At 37.8% G+C, this 16,399-nt stretch overlaps 2 protein-coding genes across 4 annotated transcripts; both read right to left on the bottom strand.

Moving 5' to 3' along the window:
• Nucleotides 1-513: 513 nt before the first annotated feature.
• On the bottom strand, nucleotides 514-3,798 carry LOC119504012 (cytochrome c-like). Of its 3 annotated transcripts, none has more exons than XM_037796093.1 (3): nucleotides 3,498-3,798; nucleotides 2,823-3,000; nucleotides 514-1,456 (listed from the first exon to the last, which is right to left on the bottom strand). In XM_037796093.1, exons 1-3 carry the CDS (start codon nucleotides 3,768-3,770, stop codon nucleotides 1,308-1,310), a joined length of 600 nt encoding a protein of 199 aa, XP_037652021.1. In that variant the 5' UTR covers nucleotides 3,771-3,798; the 3' UTR covers nucleotides 514-1,307. The 3 variants fall into 3 exon arrangements, with proteins under 3 accessions (XP_037652021.1, XP_037652022.1, XP_037652023.1); XM_037796094.1 differs by having other exon boundaries at nucleotides 3,494-3,623; XM_037796095.1 differs by having other exon boundaries at nucleotides 2,823-3,055; nucleotides 3,498-3,623.
• A 4,476-nt stretch (nucleotides 3,799-8,274) lies between these two features.
• On the bottom strand, nucleotides 8,275-10,404 carry npvf (neuropeptide VF precursor). The gene is made up of 3 exons (XM_037795572.1): nucleotides 10,249-10,404; nucleotides 8,445-8,821; nucleotides 8,275-8,341 (listed from the first exon to the last, which is right to left on the bottom strand). Exons 1-3 carry the CDS (start codon nucleotides 10,402-10,404, stop codon nucleotides 8,275-8,277), a joined length of 600 nt encoding a protein of 199 aa, XP_037651500.1.
• Between the last annotated feature and the right edge of the window lie 5,995 nt (nucleotides 10,405-16,399).

Raw genomic sequence — 16,399 nt, 5'->3', positions numbered from 1 at the left:
ATATGTTTGCATATCTTTGATATTCCACTTGTTATGAGTTCATAGATACCAAATACTTGATTGTGCTCCTTGTAGTTTCTGAGATACAGACATTTTCTTATCATACTATATCTAGTATTTGGGCACATGGGACTACTGTTTTTTCCTAAAATACAGTACAATGGAGTCTATATGCAAAAAACAATACTAATACTAGATATAGTCTGATAAGAAAAACTCACTTTTCAGCAAAATGATTTGAGCAATTTGGAAAATGTCTTCATATTTGTGCTGAGGCGAGCCCAGAGAACAATTTCACCAAAGGAAATTAAAATTTTCAGTTACGGGCACAATTAATTAATTAATATTTTGTGTGTGTTTATACTAAGACATTACTGACAATTAAATGCCAAACTAACTAAATACCTAACTAACTAAACACATTAAGTAAATTAAATTAATACAGTAGCTGAATATGTCATTTCAAAGTGGAAGGAAACACATAACTGTGCAAAGAATGGCCCACTGAAATAATTCACTAAAGCGGAAATATTTTATTGCCACATCCGTTTATATACTCTAGTCAAGGCATTGCGTAGAAAAGTGATAATAGAGTATGAAACAGTAACTCAGTATAAAGAATACAATATAAACATACGTACTTATAGGATTGACCCATATTCAACAGGTTATAAGACCAAGTCTAAGAACTGTAAATATGACTTTAACCAAAATATGGCTGTTTTCCTGTAAAAGACAAATCTGTTTGACCTTACTGTTGTTAAACACACATTAATGTAGAAAATGTAGAAATACAAAACACTCACTTTAAAGTGCAACTTCACAACATAAGAAATAATTCCACCAGGAAATAAAGTAGACAGTCCAGCACCATTTTACACAAAGACTTTTTCAAAGTCGACCCATTTTGAGACTGTATAAGAACAAGAAGAAGTAGTAAACATTATAGAACAAGTAGTAAACATTATATAATACAAAAATAAACCCCAAAAGATGCAGTGTGTAGTTTCTGTGCAAACGGTAGTAAAATATAAACACCTTTGTTTTTAGAAAATCCCAAAGGAAGGCTGCCTCTTTAAGAAGCCTTGACTGAGAAATATCTGGAAAAGCAACAAGGCTGACTCATACGATAATTAAAAACAGTCTCCTACACACAAAAACAGCGTGGCAGCAAATGTTGTATTGCAACAAAATGTAGTGATAAATTTAAAAAAGCTATTGTAAATTGTGAACTCAAAAAACAAAGAACACACTGTTTTTTATCCTAAATGTACAGCTGCATGTGTGTGTTCTGTGTTGTCAGTATATTAGGAGGAGGTGTCGTCCTTTAAATAGGCTATAAGATCGTGTCGTTCCTTTTTCTTCTTGATCCCGTTGAAGAGCATCTTGGTACCAGGAATGTACTTCTTAGGGTTCTTAAGGTATTCTTCCAGAGTATCCTCACCCCATATGACACCTACAAAACACACACACACGTTAAACATATGTAAAGGTTAAGGTTTGCAATATGTTCTCATGAACATGATCTTATTTATATACTATAAGTATGTGACAAATCTGCATTCTCACGCATCTGATAACTGTGTTTAGGTTTTACTGGCTCATGTTAGAGCAGAGCTCATCTGCCTGTTCAGACCTGCTGCTCTGACCGACCGGTAAAGGAAACACAAGGACGGAGCTGCTTCTCAGCTCTATAGCAGTAAATGTGACACAATCATTGCACATATCTAAACATTAACATGCACATTTATGTGTTATATTCATGGGAAGAAGGAAAGACAATATTTGATACCATGTTAAAGCTTCAGTAGTCAGAATGTTTTTGGCATCATTGGGCAAAAATTCCATAATAAACTTTCAGCATATTGTAATTCAAGTGTTCTGAGAGAAAACTAGACTTCTGCTCCTCCTCATGGCTCTGTTTTCAGGCTTTAAAAAAGCCCATGAAGGGAGACTTTGGCCAATCACAGGTCATTTCAGAGAGAGAGCGTTCCTATTGGCTGTTCATTCAACAGAGGCAGCTCTCAATCACTCGCAAACTCTGATCAAACAGTCAAACTAGAAAGCGCTGATCAAATATGAATCAATATTCTGTAACTGTAATGCCTATTTCTCTCCTCAAATGTTTTCAGAAAGATCTTGTAGTGTACTGTTTAGCTGTAAAAATGAAAAAGTTTGTGACCCGGCAGCCATGTTGAGATCTGTTGAGGAAATACCAAGCACCGCCCACCAGCCAGAGCACAGCCAATAGGAACGCTCTCTCTCTGAAATGACCTGTGATAGATTTTTTAAAGCCTGAAAACAGATCCATGATGAGGTTCAGAAGTCTAGTTTTCTCTCAGAACACTTGAATTACAATATGCTGAAAGGTTATTATGGAATTTTTGCCCAATGATACCAAAAACGTTCTGCCTACCAAAGCTTTAATTTCCACAAGAAGGGAGATTTAATCAACACAGTACACTAGCTGGCACAAAATAATGCCCACACATCCTTAAATATAGCTGATTGTTGCTCTTTGCACAAGGAAAAACCTTTTGCAAAACAAAGAAACAAGTAAACAATTTACTATATGGTAAAAGGTGTGGGGTGGGTAGAAACTGTCAGGTGTGGACTGTTTTTATGTCTCCTTATATTAGTGGTGCATGACTCCTAAACTTCAGTGTGGCTCCACCTGTTTAGCCATCTTCTCCGTGTCAATCCAGGACACAAACGAGAGAGAATACATCCGGGCTGCACATGTGCCCTCTTGTGTTTCCAATGTGCCTGCATTACGTGCATGGACATGAATCAGCCGATAATGTGTCATAAGTGATCCATACCTTTATTGATGTTGGCCTGTGTGTAGTTGTAGCCAGGTGCCTGTCCTGTCTTCCTCCCAAACAGACCCCACAGGTTGGGTCCCACCTTGTGTTTTCCCCCCTCAGTCACCGTGTGACACTGGGCACATTTCTTGACAAATGTGTTCTTCCCTTTCTTGATGTCCCCCATGATCAGCAGCTGATGGGAGGAGAGGAAATGATGGCAATCAGACACAGTAATGAGTGGAAAAACACAGTGAAACAAACAGAGAGAGAGAGAGAGAGAGAGAGAGAGAGAGAGAGAGAGTGGAATAAGCATAAAGTCTGAAAGTATTTCAGCCCAGGGGCACATGGGTAGTTAAGTCTTATTTCCGGGTTGTTTTGTTAAAGAAGTTATGAAGCATGTTTTTTTAGCCTATTATTATGTACAGAAAGAGCTTGTTTAAAAACATACTTATGAAAAGCGTTTGTGATGTGAAACTGAAACTGTTTGTTAGCCACAATTCACCTATTATCCATTTGTTTTACTATTAAAAACTGCGTCATAAAACAGTAAAGTAGGTAAACACAGCAGACTACAGCCTGTAATTCAACACACACGCTTGATCGCGATGATAACATGTTGTTTTCAACCTGAGGAACACTGAAAACATGACGAACCACACTAAGAAAACCCAAAAGTTAAAGCTTACCTACCTGACGGGAGTGTGTGTAGTTCAGGTAGAAGTGTCCTCGCCTTTTCAAAGTTATAGCTTGTTGTTTGCAAGATTGAAGTTTCCAGCTGTGAACGAGCTGTTTCGGGGACACGACCGGATTTGAACCAGCTCTCGACTTTTGTAAGAAGGGAGTGGTTGTGTGTGGTTGAATAAGTTGTGGATTGCGCAACACAGAGAGGAAGACAGCAGCTATAGGATGAGAGTCACACCTCCATTTGGCATGCAGCAGCAGCAGCAGCAGCAGGTGAGGCATGTTTACAATGTGCCTGGAAATTTACTGCTGTAGCTGTTGTGAAATAAGATGGTTTATTGATATCAAGGCAAATCAGGATCAGTCACTTTTTAAAAATTTTTTTTTTTTACAATGTTTATTGTTTTTTTTGTTATACAAACATCAGCATTATTAAGCAATTTATTCAATACATGATTTACTTTAACAAACATAACATCCCCCACACACCCTCCACACAGTTCCCTCTTAACTTTTCCCTTTCTTACAGGGCTAAAATCAATGCACATCTTCACAGTATCAATCAGACAATTAAACAGTTAAATGGCACCTCTAAAAAAATGAAGATACACATAAACAGCAAATATATATTTGGAAAATAAATAATAAATAAAATAAAAAGATTTTCAAAAACAAGAATCCATTCCCTTCTGAGGGTCTATCACTATTGTGAATTTGTACGTATCCTATCTTAATTATTCCTCCTGTAGAAGCTCTCCAATATCACTACTTTTTATGAAATCATTAAATGATTTCCATATTTCCTCAAAAACACCCAGTTTGTTTTTCAAGGTATATGTTATTCTCTCCATTGACATACATTGTAGGATGAGTCACTTTTACTTTTTAGGGCATTTGTATAGGGATTATATATGACAATGAAGTCATGTGCTCATGTATGACTTAGTGATTTAGTATTTGTGGTTTGAAGCAGTAGAACAAGTTCCTCCACGGTCATCTTTATGCCACTGACTGGCTCAGAGTGCTCTGCTATGCTGGAGACACCTATGTTGACTCACAGACTGAGACACATGATTTATATTTAAAATATCAGATTCAAAAACATTGATCATCACTTCAAGGATAAACAAAATTAGGGCCGGACCTAGACTTTTTGGGGCCCTAAGCAGGGTTTGGTCACGCCCCTTCCGGTGGACACCATGGGACCTAATTTCGGAACAAATAAGTACGGTAGTCAATGGCAAGAGACAAATATTTTTTTGATCCCGTTTGAATTGCGCCATGGATCGCACATATGATATTTGTCAATTTAAAAGATAATTTTGCAAGTCAAGAAAGTCTCAGTTTGTTGTAAAACTGTTGAAGTATAAGACTGTGAAAATACGTGATTAGAAAGACAACACACGCAAAAGTCGCGTAAGTGACGTCTCTCTCTCTCTCTGAAGCTACGATACCTGTGTGTTTCGTACTGGGATGTACTCACACAAACACCAGGTCTTGCTTGTTTCGTTGTCTTCTCAGAGAACACCAGGAGTCTCTGGATAAAACACATAAGGTAAGATAACGGGGTCAACCGGAAGGGCCGTGACTTATAGGCTCTCTATGTGTTGCCACTTCGCATGGCACTGAACCAACTTGTGTATTGTAAATATTAGTTTAAGCAACGCATAATGTACAAATAAGCATGTAAAGACTAAAGTGAGACCTATTACACTATCTTTAAATAGACTACAGTAAACACAGTATTTGTCTATTACCCCGGCCATAACCCTAAGAATGGTCCTCAGTATGAGGGGTGGAAGTAACAAAAAATGAATTGATAAAAATGGAGGTGATGAAAATGCATGTGAGTTGAAAAATTGAGCCATAAAAATGGATGTGAAATGAAAAATGGAGTGGTGAATCATCAAGTGATTTGATAAACTTGATTCAGATTTGAAACAGTGTTGCTCTGATAATCAACATACCATTCATACCATCATTCACAACACCCAACTGACATTTATTGTTTACAGCACGCACTGTTTGTTACATCTGCTCAAAACGCCCAGTGAGTCAATTTGCTGAGAGGGTGTGTTCTGTTTTTTTGATTGGGCGGAAGTAGCAAAAATTTGCATGCTGTAAACGATGAATGTCAGCTGGGTGTTGTGAATGATGAGTGGTCGACAGTTGATTATCAGAGCAACACTGTTTCAAATAAAATGTTAATCAAGTTTATCAAATCAATTGACAATTCATCACACATTTTTTATACTTCCACCCTTGAGATCACTTTCCTTAAATGATAAATGGCAATTTTTTGTTGTGAATGATGAATGTAAGATGGTGAAAATGATGAAACATGGCTCTGTTTTCATCATATCACGACTATTCTAGTCAAATCGGCTTTAAATTAATTAAATCACTTGATAATTTATCACACAATTTTTCATTTCACATCAATTTTTTTGTGGCTCCATTTTTCAATTCACATGCATTTTTTATTACCTCCTTTTTTATCAATACATTTTTTTTACTTCCACCTCTCATACCTCAGTGCATTTTGCTTGATCTAACTTTGATGCATATTTTAGTGTTATGTTCTCATTGGAAAGGGGCAGGGCTGAATCTCACCTATCTTCATGTGTAAGATGTCCGAATGTAGAAAGGATATGATACAACTCAAAAAGATATGATGCACAAGGCACTCATATGGTGAAGAACATAGCCTACATTTATTACAAATAACTAATGATATTGTGCAAAGTCTGTGCTTGTACTTGCTGATGATTCAGCATCTCCTGACAAACTTTAGCACCTTAAGGCATTATTGGTAACAATACTACCATTCAAACTGACTCCTCCAGATTTCTTTTTATACATTTTCAAATATGAAAATACTATTTATACAATGGCTTGGCTGGATACTATTTTACTGACAGAGTGTCAACATTTTTAAATTCAATATGTAATCAATAGTCAATTGCAATCCATTGCTTTCCAGCTTGAATTAGTCCAGAGTTGTAACTAAACCTTGACTGAGATACTAGATAATCATTGTCTTGTTTTAAAATGATGTGCTTCTTTTTCACAGCAGCATTTTGACTTGTCACAGAAGTAAAAGCACAGGTGTAAATAATACAATTAATGATGGCTGAATTCCATTTAGCTGCTTCTGTTTCTAGTTCCTGCAATTGTGCGTGCTGCTGGCTCGCTGTCACACTGTCATGACATTATTGGGACACTTGAACAGAACAGAGCCATCGTTAATGTTTTGAGCAACACCTGTGCTTTCCCTTCTTTATCAAGTCAACATGTCTGCTGTAAAAGAAGGCCTATTGATCTTTTTCTATAGACTACTAAACTACTAATGATGCCTCCGTTCCATTTAGGTGCTTTAAGCCATGAGCCAGCATACCAGGGCCCTAACGGATTCACCTAAAAGGAATGCAGCCATTATTATTAACTGTGCTTTTCTTGCCCTGACAAGTGTCTGCTGTGAAAAGGGTCTGTAAAAGCAGATTAGATTAAGCAAGAACAGGGATTTAAAATGTGTCATGCTGTATATTGGATATGGATATTGTGCAGTGCATGGATGGATGGGAACATGGCATAGAGATAAGGGTCTGAAAGTGGCATTCCCTCGGTACTGACACCTTTATTTACCTCTCAATGGGAGAGAGGCACAAAGATAGAGGACAATATTTTCGAATTGCATCAAACAGTAGGATATTTTATGCTTCCCTTTGGTACTTTGAAGAGCCTGTGATTTGTACCCTGTGTGTTGGTTAGGAGACCCTGGAGTTAGTTATCTTTGGAGACTTTGACTTGGTGTTTGTCTCCCTCTAGTGGTCAATGACTGTACTGAAGGAGTCCCTTCCTGGTATCAATGGCAGCTTCACTATCCCTTCTTCTATCTAGCATTTAGAGCTGTGGTACAGTTAGACACACACAGAAACACGTGCACATTTGTTTTATTGCCACTAATTTCTTTAACTCATCAACAAAACTTGGGATATTTTTGTTGTAGCTCATAAGGAGGTTCAATAACGCTCAAGGAAAAGCTGGCATGGCCATTATCAAAGGGGGTCCTTTGACCTCTGACCTCAAGATATGTGAATGAAAGCCTCCCCTTTACAGACATGCCCACTTTATTATAATCACATGCAGTTTGGGGCAAGTCATAGTCAAGTCAGCACACTGACACACTGTCAGCTGTTGTTGCCTATTGGGCTGCAGTTTGCCATGTTATGATTTGAGCATATTTCTTATGATAAATGCAGTACCTGTGAAGGTTCCTGGACAATATTTGTCATTGTTTTGTGTTGTTAGTTGATTTCCAATAATAAATATATACAGACATTAGCATAAAGCAGCATATTTATCCACTCCCATGTTGATAAGACTGTTAAATACTTGACAAATCTCCTTTTAACAGATAAAAAATGTGCGATTAAATTGCGTTTAATCACGATTAACTATGGACAATCGTGCGATTAATCACGATTAAATGTTTTAATTGATTGACAGCCCTATTAATTATATATTATTTTCCCATATCAGGAGCTTATAAAGATAAGGAGTGTGCCTCCTCATACAAACACTGTATGAGGCAATTATCTTTAGATTTAAAAGACGTGTTCTCATAATAAAAGTAAATAGGACTCAATAATAAGAGCAAAAATAAACACAAACCTCTGTCACAATAATGTAACTTTATTTAAAGGGATTTATACATTTAAATATTTCAACTTACTTATCTAAAAACACTGATATTTACATATTTACTATAGTAGACCTAAGGGTTTCATCCTCTAAAGGTCTTCTCTGGCGTCACCTCTTCTGAGCTGGTTGTAAAGTTAAAATCTTCAGCCCTGTGAGAAGAGAATACATTGGTGTTATTCATAAACAGACAGAACTCGTAGACGTGTACGGATGTTAAATTGAATTAGAAATAAAGAGTTAAGAGTTGCCTACCACGGCAAGCCAGTGTTCATTAACTGTGCATTGGCCAGAGTCCTCAGAAGGCTCCAGTATGGACTGCTTCTCCCAAACCTCTGAGGCAGCATCGGGTTCGCTGCATCTCGGACAACAGGGCACTCGGGACACAATCGAATCACCTCCCAGGACCGCCCAAACCTCTGGGGCATGTTGGGGCTCGAGTTTGGGACCCTGTCGTCACCAGTACTAATCTCCCGTCCGAAGCGCATGGGCATGTTGGCGTGCAGGTGGAGAGGTTTGGCGGTGGGCGGGTAGAACTTGATGATGTTGGGGAGGCTGATTTTTGTGGTGCTGGGGGTCATGCGTGCTTTGAAACTCTCATAATCCAAACTCCTGCCTATTTCACTTTTTGTCTGGAAACAAAAAAAAAGTTTGTTTAAGCTGAAACCATTAGTCAATTAATTGATTAGTCAAGTAGTTTCAACATCAGTTCATATTTTTTGTAATTTTTCGAGCTAAAAAACGCCAAACATTTGCTGGTTCCATCTTCTCAAATATGAGGGTTTTCTTTGTAGTAAATGATCATGGTAGCAAAATGTTAGGTGTTTAGACGGTTGATTGGACAAAACAAGCAATTTAAATAAGTCACCTAGACTTTTCACTATTTTTTTTTTACATTTTCTTAAAAAACTGACTAATCCATTAATTGAGAGAATAGTCAACAGATTAAACAAAATAATTGTTTGTTGGAGCCTAGTTTTTACTACTAATATCAGGTCACATTATTTCATATTATTATTTCATATCAAGGGCAAGCATCAAAATATCCTCCAGTAAAAAAAGATTTATTTGACTAAATTTGTCAGTTGTCAGTCATTTTATCATTTGCCAATGATGAAATAAAACCAATGATGCATTCACTATTGCTCCACAGTAATGTAGAATAAAAATGGGTACATGTGATCTCACTGGATAGCTGATGAGTTCCAATGTTGTGTTATAATAATAACACAAATAGTGGACCCCTTTATTACTAGTCAATTTCTATGCACATATTTCTGATACGCTGTCTTGTAAAAAGATGTGTGGAATTATAGCAAATAGTTTCAGTTAATTATACTTTCATGATCTTGACAGTTGTAGTACAGATCGGGGTGTCACGGTAATACCGATATTGACAATAATTGTGATATTTTAAAAATGAAATATTGATACTGTGTTAATAATACACATATGATAATATTATTAAATAATCCTCTTAAATACTCTCTCTCCACCTCCCCACACTTATATTTTGAGTGTAATTAATTTGCCAAAAAAAGAGTCAAAGCGCACAATAAACAAAGTTAAAGATTAATTTGACTGATAATTATTATTATTGTTATATTCAAATTTTCTACAGATATTGCGATAATATCGTTATTGTGATTTCTTTTGGCCACAATAATCGTGAGGAGAAAATTTGATATCATGACAGCCAGAACACGAGGAAAGGGCTTCAGCTAACAGATATTTTTCTTTTCAGATATTTTTAATTAATTGTTTTGTTTATAAAATGTCAGCAAATAGTGAAAAATGCCATCTTCAGATTGATTGTTTCATCCAAACAGCAGCCTCAAACCCCCAAATATTCAATTTCCAATCATACATATAAGACAAAGAAAGGTATAAAATCCTCACTTTTGAAAAGCTTAATCAGAGTTTGGCATTTTTGCTTGAAAAATGACAATTATCGACCAATTAGTTGACTAATCTTTTAAGCTGTGAAGGAAAACCTTATGACGAATCCAGCTTCCCAATGGAACAGCCATCTCTGTCTTGCTCATTAAATAGTTGTTACCTGTTGGTGTGGCTGTTTCCTCACAGTGCGTCTTCCATCATCACTGCTCAGCAAAGCACTGTGGATTGATTTCCTGTAGACCTGCAAGTCAGACGCCGCTGCCCCAAAGAAACCCCCCAGCATCAGGAGTACTGACAGAAACACTGTGCTCGACATGGTAACAGCACCAGGACATGTGTCTTATTTCCTGCTGACCACACTGTTATTAAAGACCCCTGAAAACATACGTCACCTGTCACATGTGATACCTACACACGTCCATGTGTACAAACGGACACACGCACATATACCTTCAACCACAGTCTCATTTAAGCTGAGCAAGTTCCTGTCTCAATAATCATCCAGCTCTGGAGTGTATATTTGAAAAGGCATGTATGTCCTAATTGGGCTGCTGAATGAACCAGTTGGCATATTTTTGTCAGAGGAAATCACAGGGAACCAGGCGTTCAATAGAAATACAGAATGGCTGCACCATTCATATTCAATACACGTGATTATGTCCAATTCTATAGAGGCTGTATTTTCTCTTTATGTTTTGCTAATTAAATCCAGGCTGGCAATGTCATTTTAGCTCCCAGTTGTTTGAAGTATATTATGTCCTCTATTTTCCTTTACATTTGTGAGAACAAAGACAAATTATACCTATACCTACCTTCTTCGTGCCTTGTGGCGCATAAGGCCTCAAAGTGAAAATATTGCAATTATAATGCCTACATACCTGTTATCCCTTTGTAGCCATACTTTCATTTGAAACATATTGTAAATTGGTGTTTTACCACCTTCATTGTTGCTTGTAGACACAGTTAATGAAGAGCTGCACATATAATTTGCATTGGTTGCAGAGGAGCACAGCAGGTTACCTAAAGGCCTTGTATAATAATCTGGCCTTTACTAAACAAGGAAGAAAAACAAAGTGAAATGTGAGACGCATGCATTATGGGAAGTGTAGGATCAAGTGTTTTTCCAGAATGATCTATAAGACATAATATGACTTAAAGGACAAAGCCGGTGATATTCGATATTTTTGTTATTGACGCTAAATCCCATGAAAAGAACAAAAACTGACAATAAATAAGTCCACCTCTCAAAACTTTCCGACCCAAGCCTGTGTGTGTCTCTCAGCCTCGAGTCCACTCGCTATACTGAAGATGTATCCAGTGGTGTAGTGGTCATTGATAAGGTGGGTGTACTACTAGGTAGAGATGGGTCGGTTACAGAGGAGGAACTGGGTATATACTCTCCTATACAGTATATTCCAATATCTTTTTGGCTGATATGGAGTGGGTATACTCCATATACCCCCCACTACACCACTGGACGTATCTTTAAAGCCTGCGAACAGCCACACAAGTGTTTTCCGTTCTTCTGGCTGATTAGACCTCTGCTCAGGTTGAATGTATGTAGAGGTATGATGAGAATTTATTCGGTCTCAAATCTTCATCTACCAATCAGAATGATAAAGGCGTAATCTGTCCCACCCTAACAGGTTCAACAAAGCTAACAGGAATTTCGGTAGGATGTCGCTCAGTCAGTCTATCCATGCCCCAACGGAGTCCGGAGAAAAGGTCTAATCAGCCAGATTAACTGGAAACACCTATGTGGGTGTTCAGAGGCTTTAAAGCTGATCATAAATATATACTTCTATTGTTAAAAATGGCTAAGTAATTTGTAGAAATAACAAGTGATTTGAGTAAATATAGTGCGCTACAGTGTCCCTCCCTTCTTATAAACATCTACAGTACCGGAGTCAAATTCCTTGTATGTGTTCACATAATATAATATAAAGGGGTACTCCATCATGTTTGGTTACTTGCAGAGGTTGAGGTATATCCTGACACTAATTAGGGTCAATCTCCAAAAAACACTGGATCCAAGATTTCCCAAAATGCAACTCCATGGACTATTTTCATTAGATCCTCCATGCCTGGTAAACACCTACATTATTTTTATCATAAATTTGAAGTCCAAGCCAAACCTGAGATGGCATCATCAGGGTTGTTTTCACAGACTTCACAAAGCTCCTCCAGAGCCACAGAAGACCTTCATTAAATATTCTTCAAAACGTACTCAAATTGGCTCATATCTTATGTTGCAATTTATGTGCATGGATGGATTACTAAACAGGAGTACCATGCACAGGCCCAGGGGCCTAAAGTGTCAGGGGCCTCCTGGGCCTTCACCTACAAAATGTCACTAAAAGAGACACGTACCAACCAGGAAGCAACTTGAAATAATCACAAAGAAAAATAAAACGACTACAAAGAGACACAAAAAGACTGCAAACAAACCAAAACAAGATGCAAAACAGCTGCAAAGAGACCTCAAAGACACAACAACAGAAAAGGGGCAAAACAACCACAAAGAGGAGCAAATGACTACAAAGAGACAAAAAATGACCACAACGAGATGCAAAACAACCACAAAGAGAAGCAAAATGACTACAGAGACACAAAATGACCACAAAGAGACACAGAAAGACTATAAACAAACCAAAACAAGCTGCAAAGAGACCACAAAGACACTCACAATTACTGAAAAGAGGAAAACAAAGAGACAAAAATGACCACAAAGAGGTACAAAACAACTACAACAAAACGCAAAGCAACCTCAAAGAGAAGCAAAATGATTACAGACGCATTCAACTACAAAGAGACACAACACAACTACAATGAGACACAAAACAACTACAAAGAGACACAAAACAACTACAAAGAGACACAAAACAACTACAAAGAGACACAAAACAACTACAGTGAGACACAAAACAACTACAAAGAGACACAAAACAACTACAAAGAGACACAAAACAACTACAAAGAGACACAAAACAACTACAATGAGACACAAAACAACTACAGTGAGACACAAAACAACTACAAAGAGACACAAAACAACTACAATGAGACACAAAACAACTACAGTGAGACACAAAACAACTACAAAGAGACACAAAACAACTACAATGAGACACAAAACAATTAAATAGAGATGCAAAACAACCACAAAGAGAAGCAAAATGACTACAGAGACACAAAATGACCACAAAGAGACACAGAAAGACTATAAACAAACCAAAACAAGCTGCAAAGAGACCACAAAGACACTCACAATTACTGAAAAGAGGAAAACAAAGAGACAAAAATGACCACAAAGAGGTACAAAACAACTACAACAAAACGCAAAGCAACCTCAAAGAGAAGCAAAATGATTACAGACGCATTCAACTACAAAGAGACACAACACAACTACAAAGAGACACAAAACAACTACAAAGAGACACAAAACAACTACAAAGAGACACAAAACAACTACAATGAGACACAAAACAATTAAATAGAGATGCAAAACAACCACAAAGAGAAGCAAAATGACTACAAAGAGATACCAAATAGCCACAAAGATAAATAAAACCACAGAGAGATGCGTAACGACTACAAAGAGACAACAAAAAGACACTAAAATAACTATAAAGTCTGTGTGTCTCCTATGTAGAGAAGTGGTGGGGCCCATTGTTTCATAATCCACCCATAGTTATGTGTTGTTGGTCTTATTTTGGAGCAAACCTAATGATAGACGGTCTCGCTCTCTGTTTGTTAGAACTGCTATTCATCTATTGAAACTACTATCTAGCAACCGTTGGACTATTCAGCTTTGACAGGTATTTGCAACACAGGAGTGGGGGGTAGTAGTGTTACGTGACTCACCATTCCTGTTTTTGAACGTGTCAGTAGTGTATTTAGATGCACAAATGACTCAGACAGAATGCCAGTAATGCGTGGTGTGAGACACAGGCTGATAATGAGGGGAGTTTAATTTGATCCATGCGTCAGAACCCGGACATTGTTTCCACTTGCCATGTTGCCATGTCCAGTTGCACCTTTACCACAGAAGCATCTCAGCAGAAAAGTATCCCAATAACATCTGGTTTCAGTGATTCAGAATCAACCATAAGATGTTTTTTTATGGCTATGTTTTCAGCCTATCTTTCAGTATTATCATTTACCTCCCACCTCTCCCCAGCCCTTCTCTGTGTGCTCTCCCTCCCTGACCCCGGCCCCAGCTTGCAGACCGTGGGGTTTCGGGATTTACGATCCTGTCTCTGACACTTATCCAGAGTCTTATCCGCAGAGGGCTTCCTATACCTCAAGCCTCTCCCTTTGTTCTTTCGCCGAGCACTCCCTCAAAGACCTTGTTCTCCGCCACTGTAATTCTCTCTTCTTAATGTTTTTAATGTGCATCCCTCGCCACCCCGGCAGCCTTTTCATCTTTCCATTTTCTTGCTCTCGGGCCTCCTCTCCCTCCCCTCGTCTCTGCTCCTGCACGCCGTCCACTTGCTTGAAAACAGCTGCCTCCTTGGTAGAAATACTGCCCTGCCGGTTTGATTTAATACATCTTAAGCCTCCCATATATAACATGCTTTTGACTTGTTTTGCACCCATGTTTCATATCAATTGTACGAGATGTCCTGCAGTTGTTCATCTATCTGTCTTATAATTTTAGAGGAACACTGACAGAGATGCAAAGATAAGAAAAGGTAGACCCAAAGACGAGACAGAAACAGGAAGCGGAATGAAACAGGCCGCAATGACACCCATTGATCCTCGCCTGTCTCTCTCTCTGGCAGCCTTCCCAGAATTCCTCTCCAGGACCGGGACACCCTCGGATTCCCGGGATGATTTGTGGGAATGCGCTGTTATCCCCCTGTTGAGCTGATTTATGTGGAGTTTTATCTTCCCCCTCACTTAGACATCAGCAGGGTCATCATCACAACACTTTACATGCCCGTACACTCAGCGAGGAGACACATTCATCAGGCCCTAGTGACGGGTTATAGTTTTATCAATGATCAGATCCATTTCTGTAGGATCGCTGCGTTATGATGTATGGGACGCCGGGCAGACAGACAGACACACAGGCTCATACCAACACTGTATGTGTGGCCGGACGGTGTGATTCTGTGTTGCGTTGTTGTGATTGTGGCGGATAATGATGGATTTGTGTCTCTCACATGACCACATCCAGTAAAATAATAAAAACTTTGAGCCTATAGGAGGTCAGGAGATGGGAATGGAGAAAGATAGGAAGTGGTGTAGCCTATCTTTCATTCCTCAGAAAGACAGAAAGTTTATATTAAAGTATTTAACCTGCTACACATGCAGAGGCCTGAAAGCATCTCACGAAAAGACAATAAATTATCCTGATTAGTTTCCTTGTTATGACAGGTAGTAAAACTGTACAAAAACCGATAAGACATAAGATTACTTGAAAGACAAGACTGACAATATTGTATATTACTGTCAATAAGTCCCAATTCTGTTAGTGTCTCTCATCGTTGGTTACTACTGAATCTTTAAAAATGGGTCAGAAATATAAACTTAAATTTACAAAAAAGGCTAAATTATTTGATTAAAGAGCTGGGCACTGTAGTTTTTAGCAAACTTAACTCAAACAGGAGTAAATAGTGTATTTGTTGGGGACTATTTTCAGCTGTGGATTTATACCATAATACGGCATCACGACAGCAACCAGAGTAACTAAGTACATTTACTTAAGTTCTGTAGTCCACTAGATTCATTTTATAACTTTAGTTACTTTGCAGATTCAGATTAATAATACAAAATATTATCAACAAATAAAGTATGATGTATTAACTCAGATAAAAATAAGACTTGATTGATCCCTGTGGTGAAATTCACAAGCTCCCCGGCAGTGTATATAATAAACATAAGCTCCACCTTTACCAACTGCAAAATTTAAGTAAAGTACATTTTAATGCATTAATAATTATAATTCAATAATATAATATATATCATTTTGAAATGGGCATTTCTGCACAATGAGTATTTTTCTTTAAGTATATTTAGATGTTAATACTTTTGTGCTTTTACTTAAGTAATATTTGAAGTCAGGAATTTGACTTGTAACCGAGTATTTCTACATCGTGGTACTTCTACTTTTACTAAAGTAAAACATTTGAGTACTTCTTCCGCCACTGTTTCGGACAACGACGGAGCTCGATGGCACAGAGGAATGAACTGTATCAGGTTTTGGGGACACAGACAAAACATGATAGTAGGGTCAATTCATTTTGGTCATTTCGTTCATTTCGTTTTGGTCTTTTTCACAGGATTTGTTGACTATAAGAAAAGTA

The sequence above is a fragment of the Sebastes umbrosus genome, chromosome 15, assembly GCF_015220745.1.
Source record: "Sebastes umbrosus isolate fSebUmb1 chromosome 15, fSebUmb1.pri, whole genome shotgun sequence".
NCBI lineage: Eukaryota > Metazoa > Chordata > Actinopteri > Perciformes > Sebastidae > Sebastes > Sebastes umbrosus.
Note: the sequence above shows the minus strand (reverse complement) of the source record. Positions and strands in the feature narration are given on the sequence as shown.

What these genes read in the sequence shown, in the direction of transcription:
- LOC119504012 (XM_037796093.1), bottom strand. Translation starts at nt 3,770, where the DNA reads ATGCCTCACCTGCTGCTGCTGCTGCTGCTGCATGCCAAATGGAGGTGT. An exon ending in ACTACACACACTCCCGTCAG is followed by an intron (nt 3,001 to 3,497) that starts GTAGGTAAGCTT and finishes TCCTCCCATCAG; the next exon opens with CTGCTGATCATGGGGGACAT. An exon ending in ACAGGCCAACATCAATAAAG is followed by an intron (nt 1,457 to 2,822) that starts GTATGGATCACT and finishes TGTGTTTTGTAG; the next exon opens with GTGTCATATGGGGTGAGGAT.
- npvf (XM_037795572.1), bottom strand. Translation starts at nt 10,404, where the DNA reads ATGTCGAGCACAGTGTTTCTGTCAGTACTCCTGATGCTGGGGGGTTTC. An exon ending in GGAAACAGCCACACCAACAG is followed by an intron (nt 8,822 to 10,248) that starts GTAACAACTATT and finishes TTTTGTTTCCAG; the next exon opens with ACAAAAAGTGAAATAGGCAG. An exon ending in ATGAACACTGGCTTGCCGTG is followed by an intron (nt 8,342 to 8,444) that starts GTAGGCAACTCT and finishes CTCTTCTCACAG; the next exon opens with GGCTGAAGATTTTAACTTTA.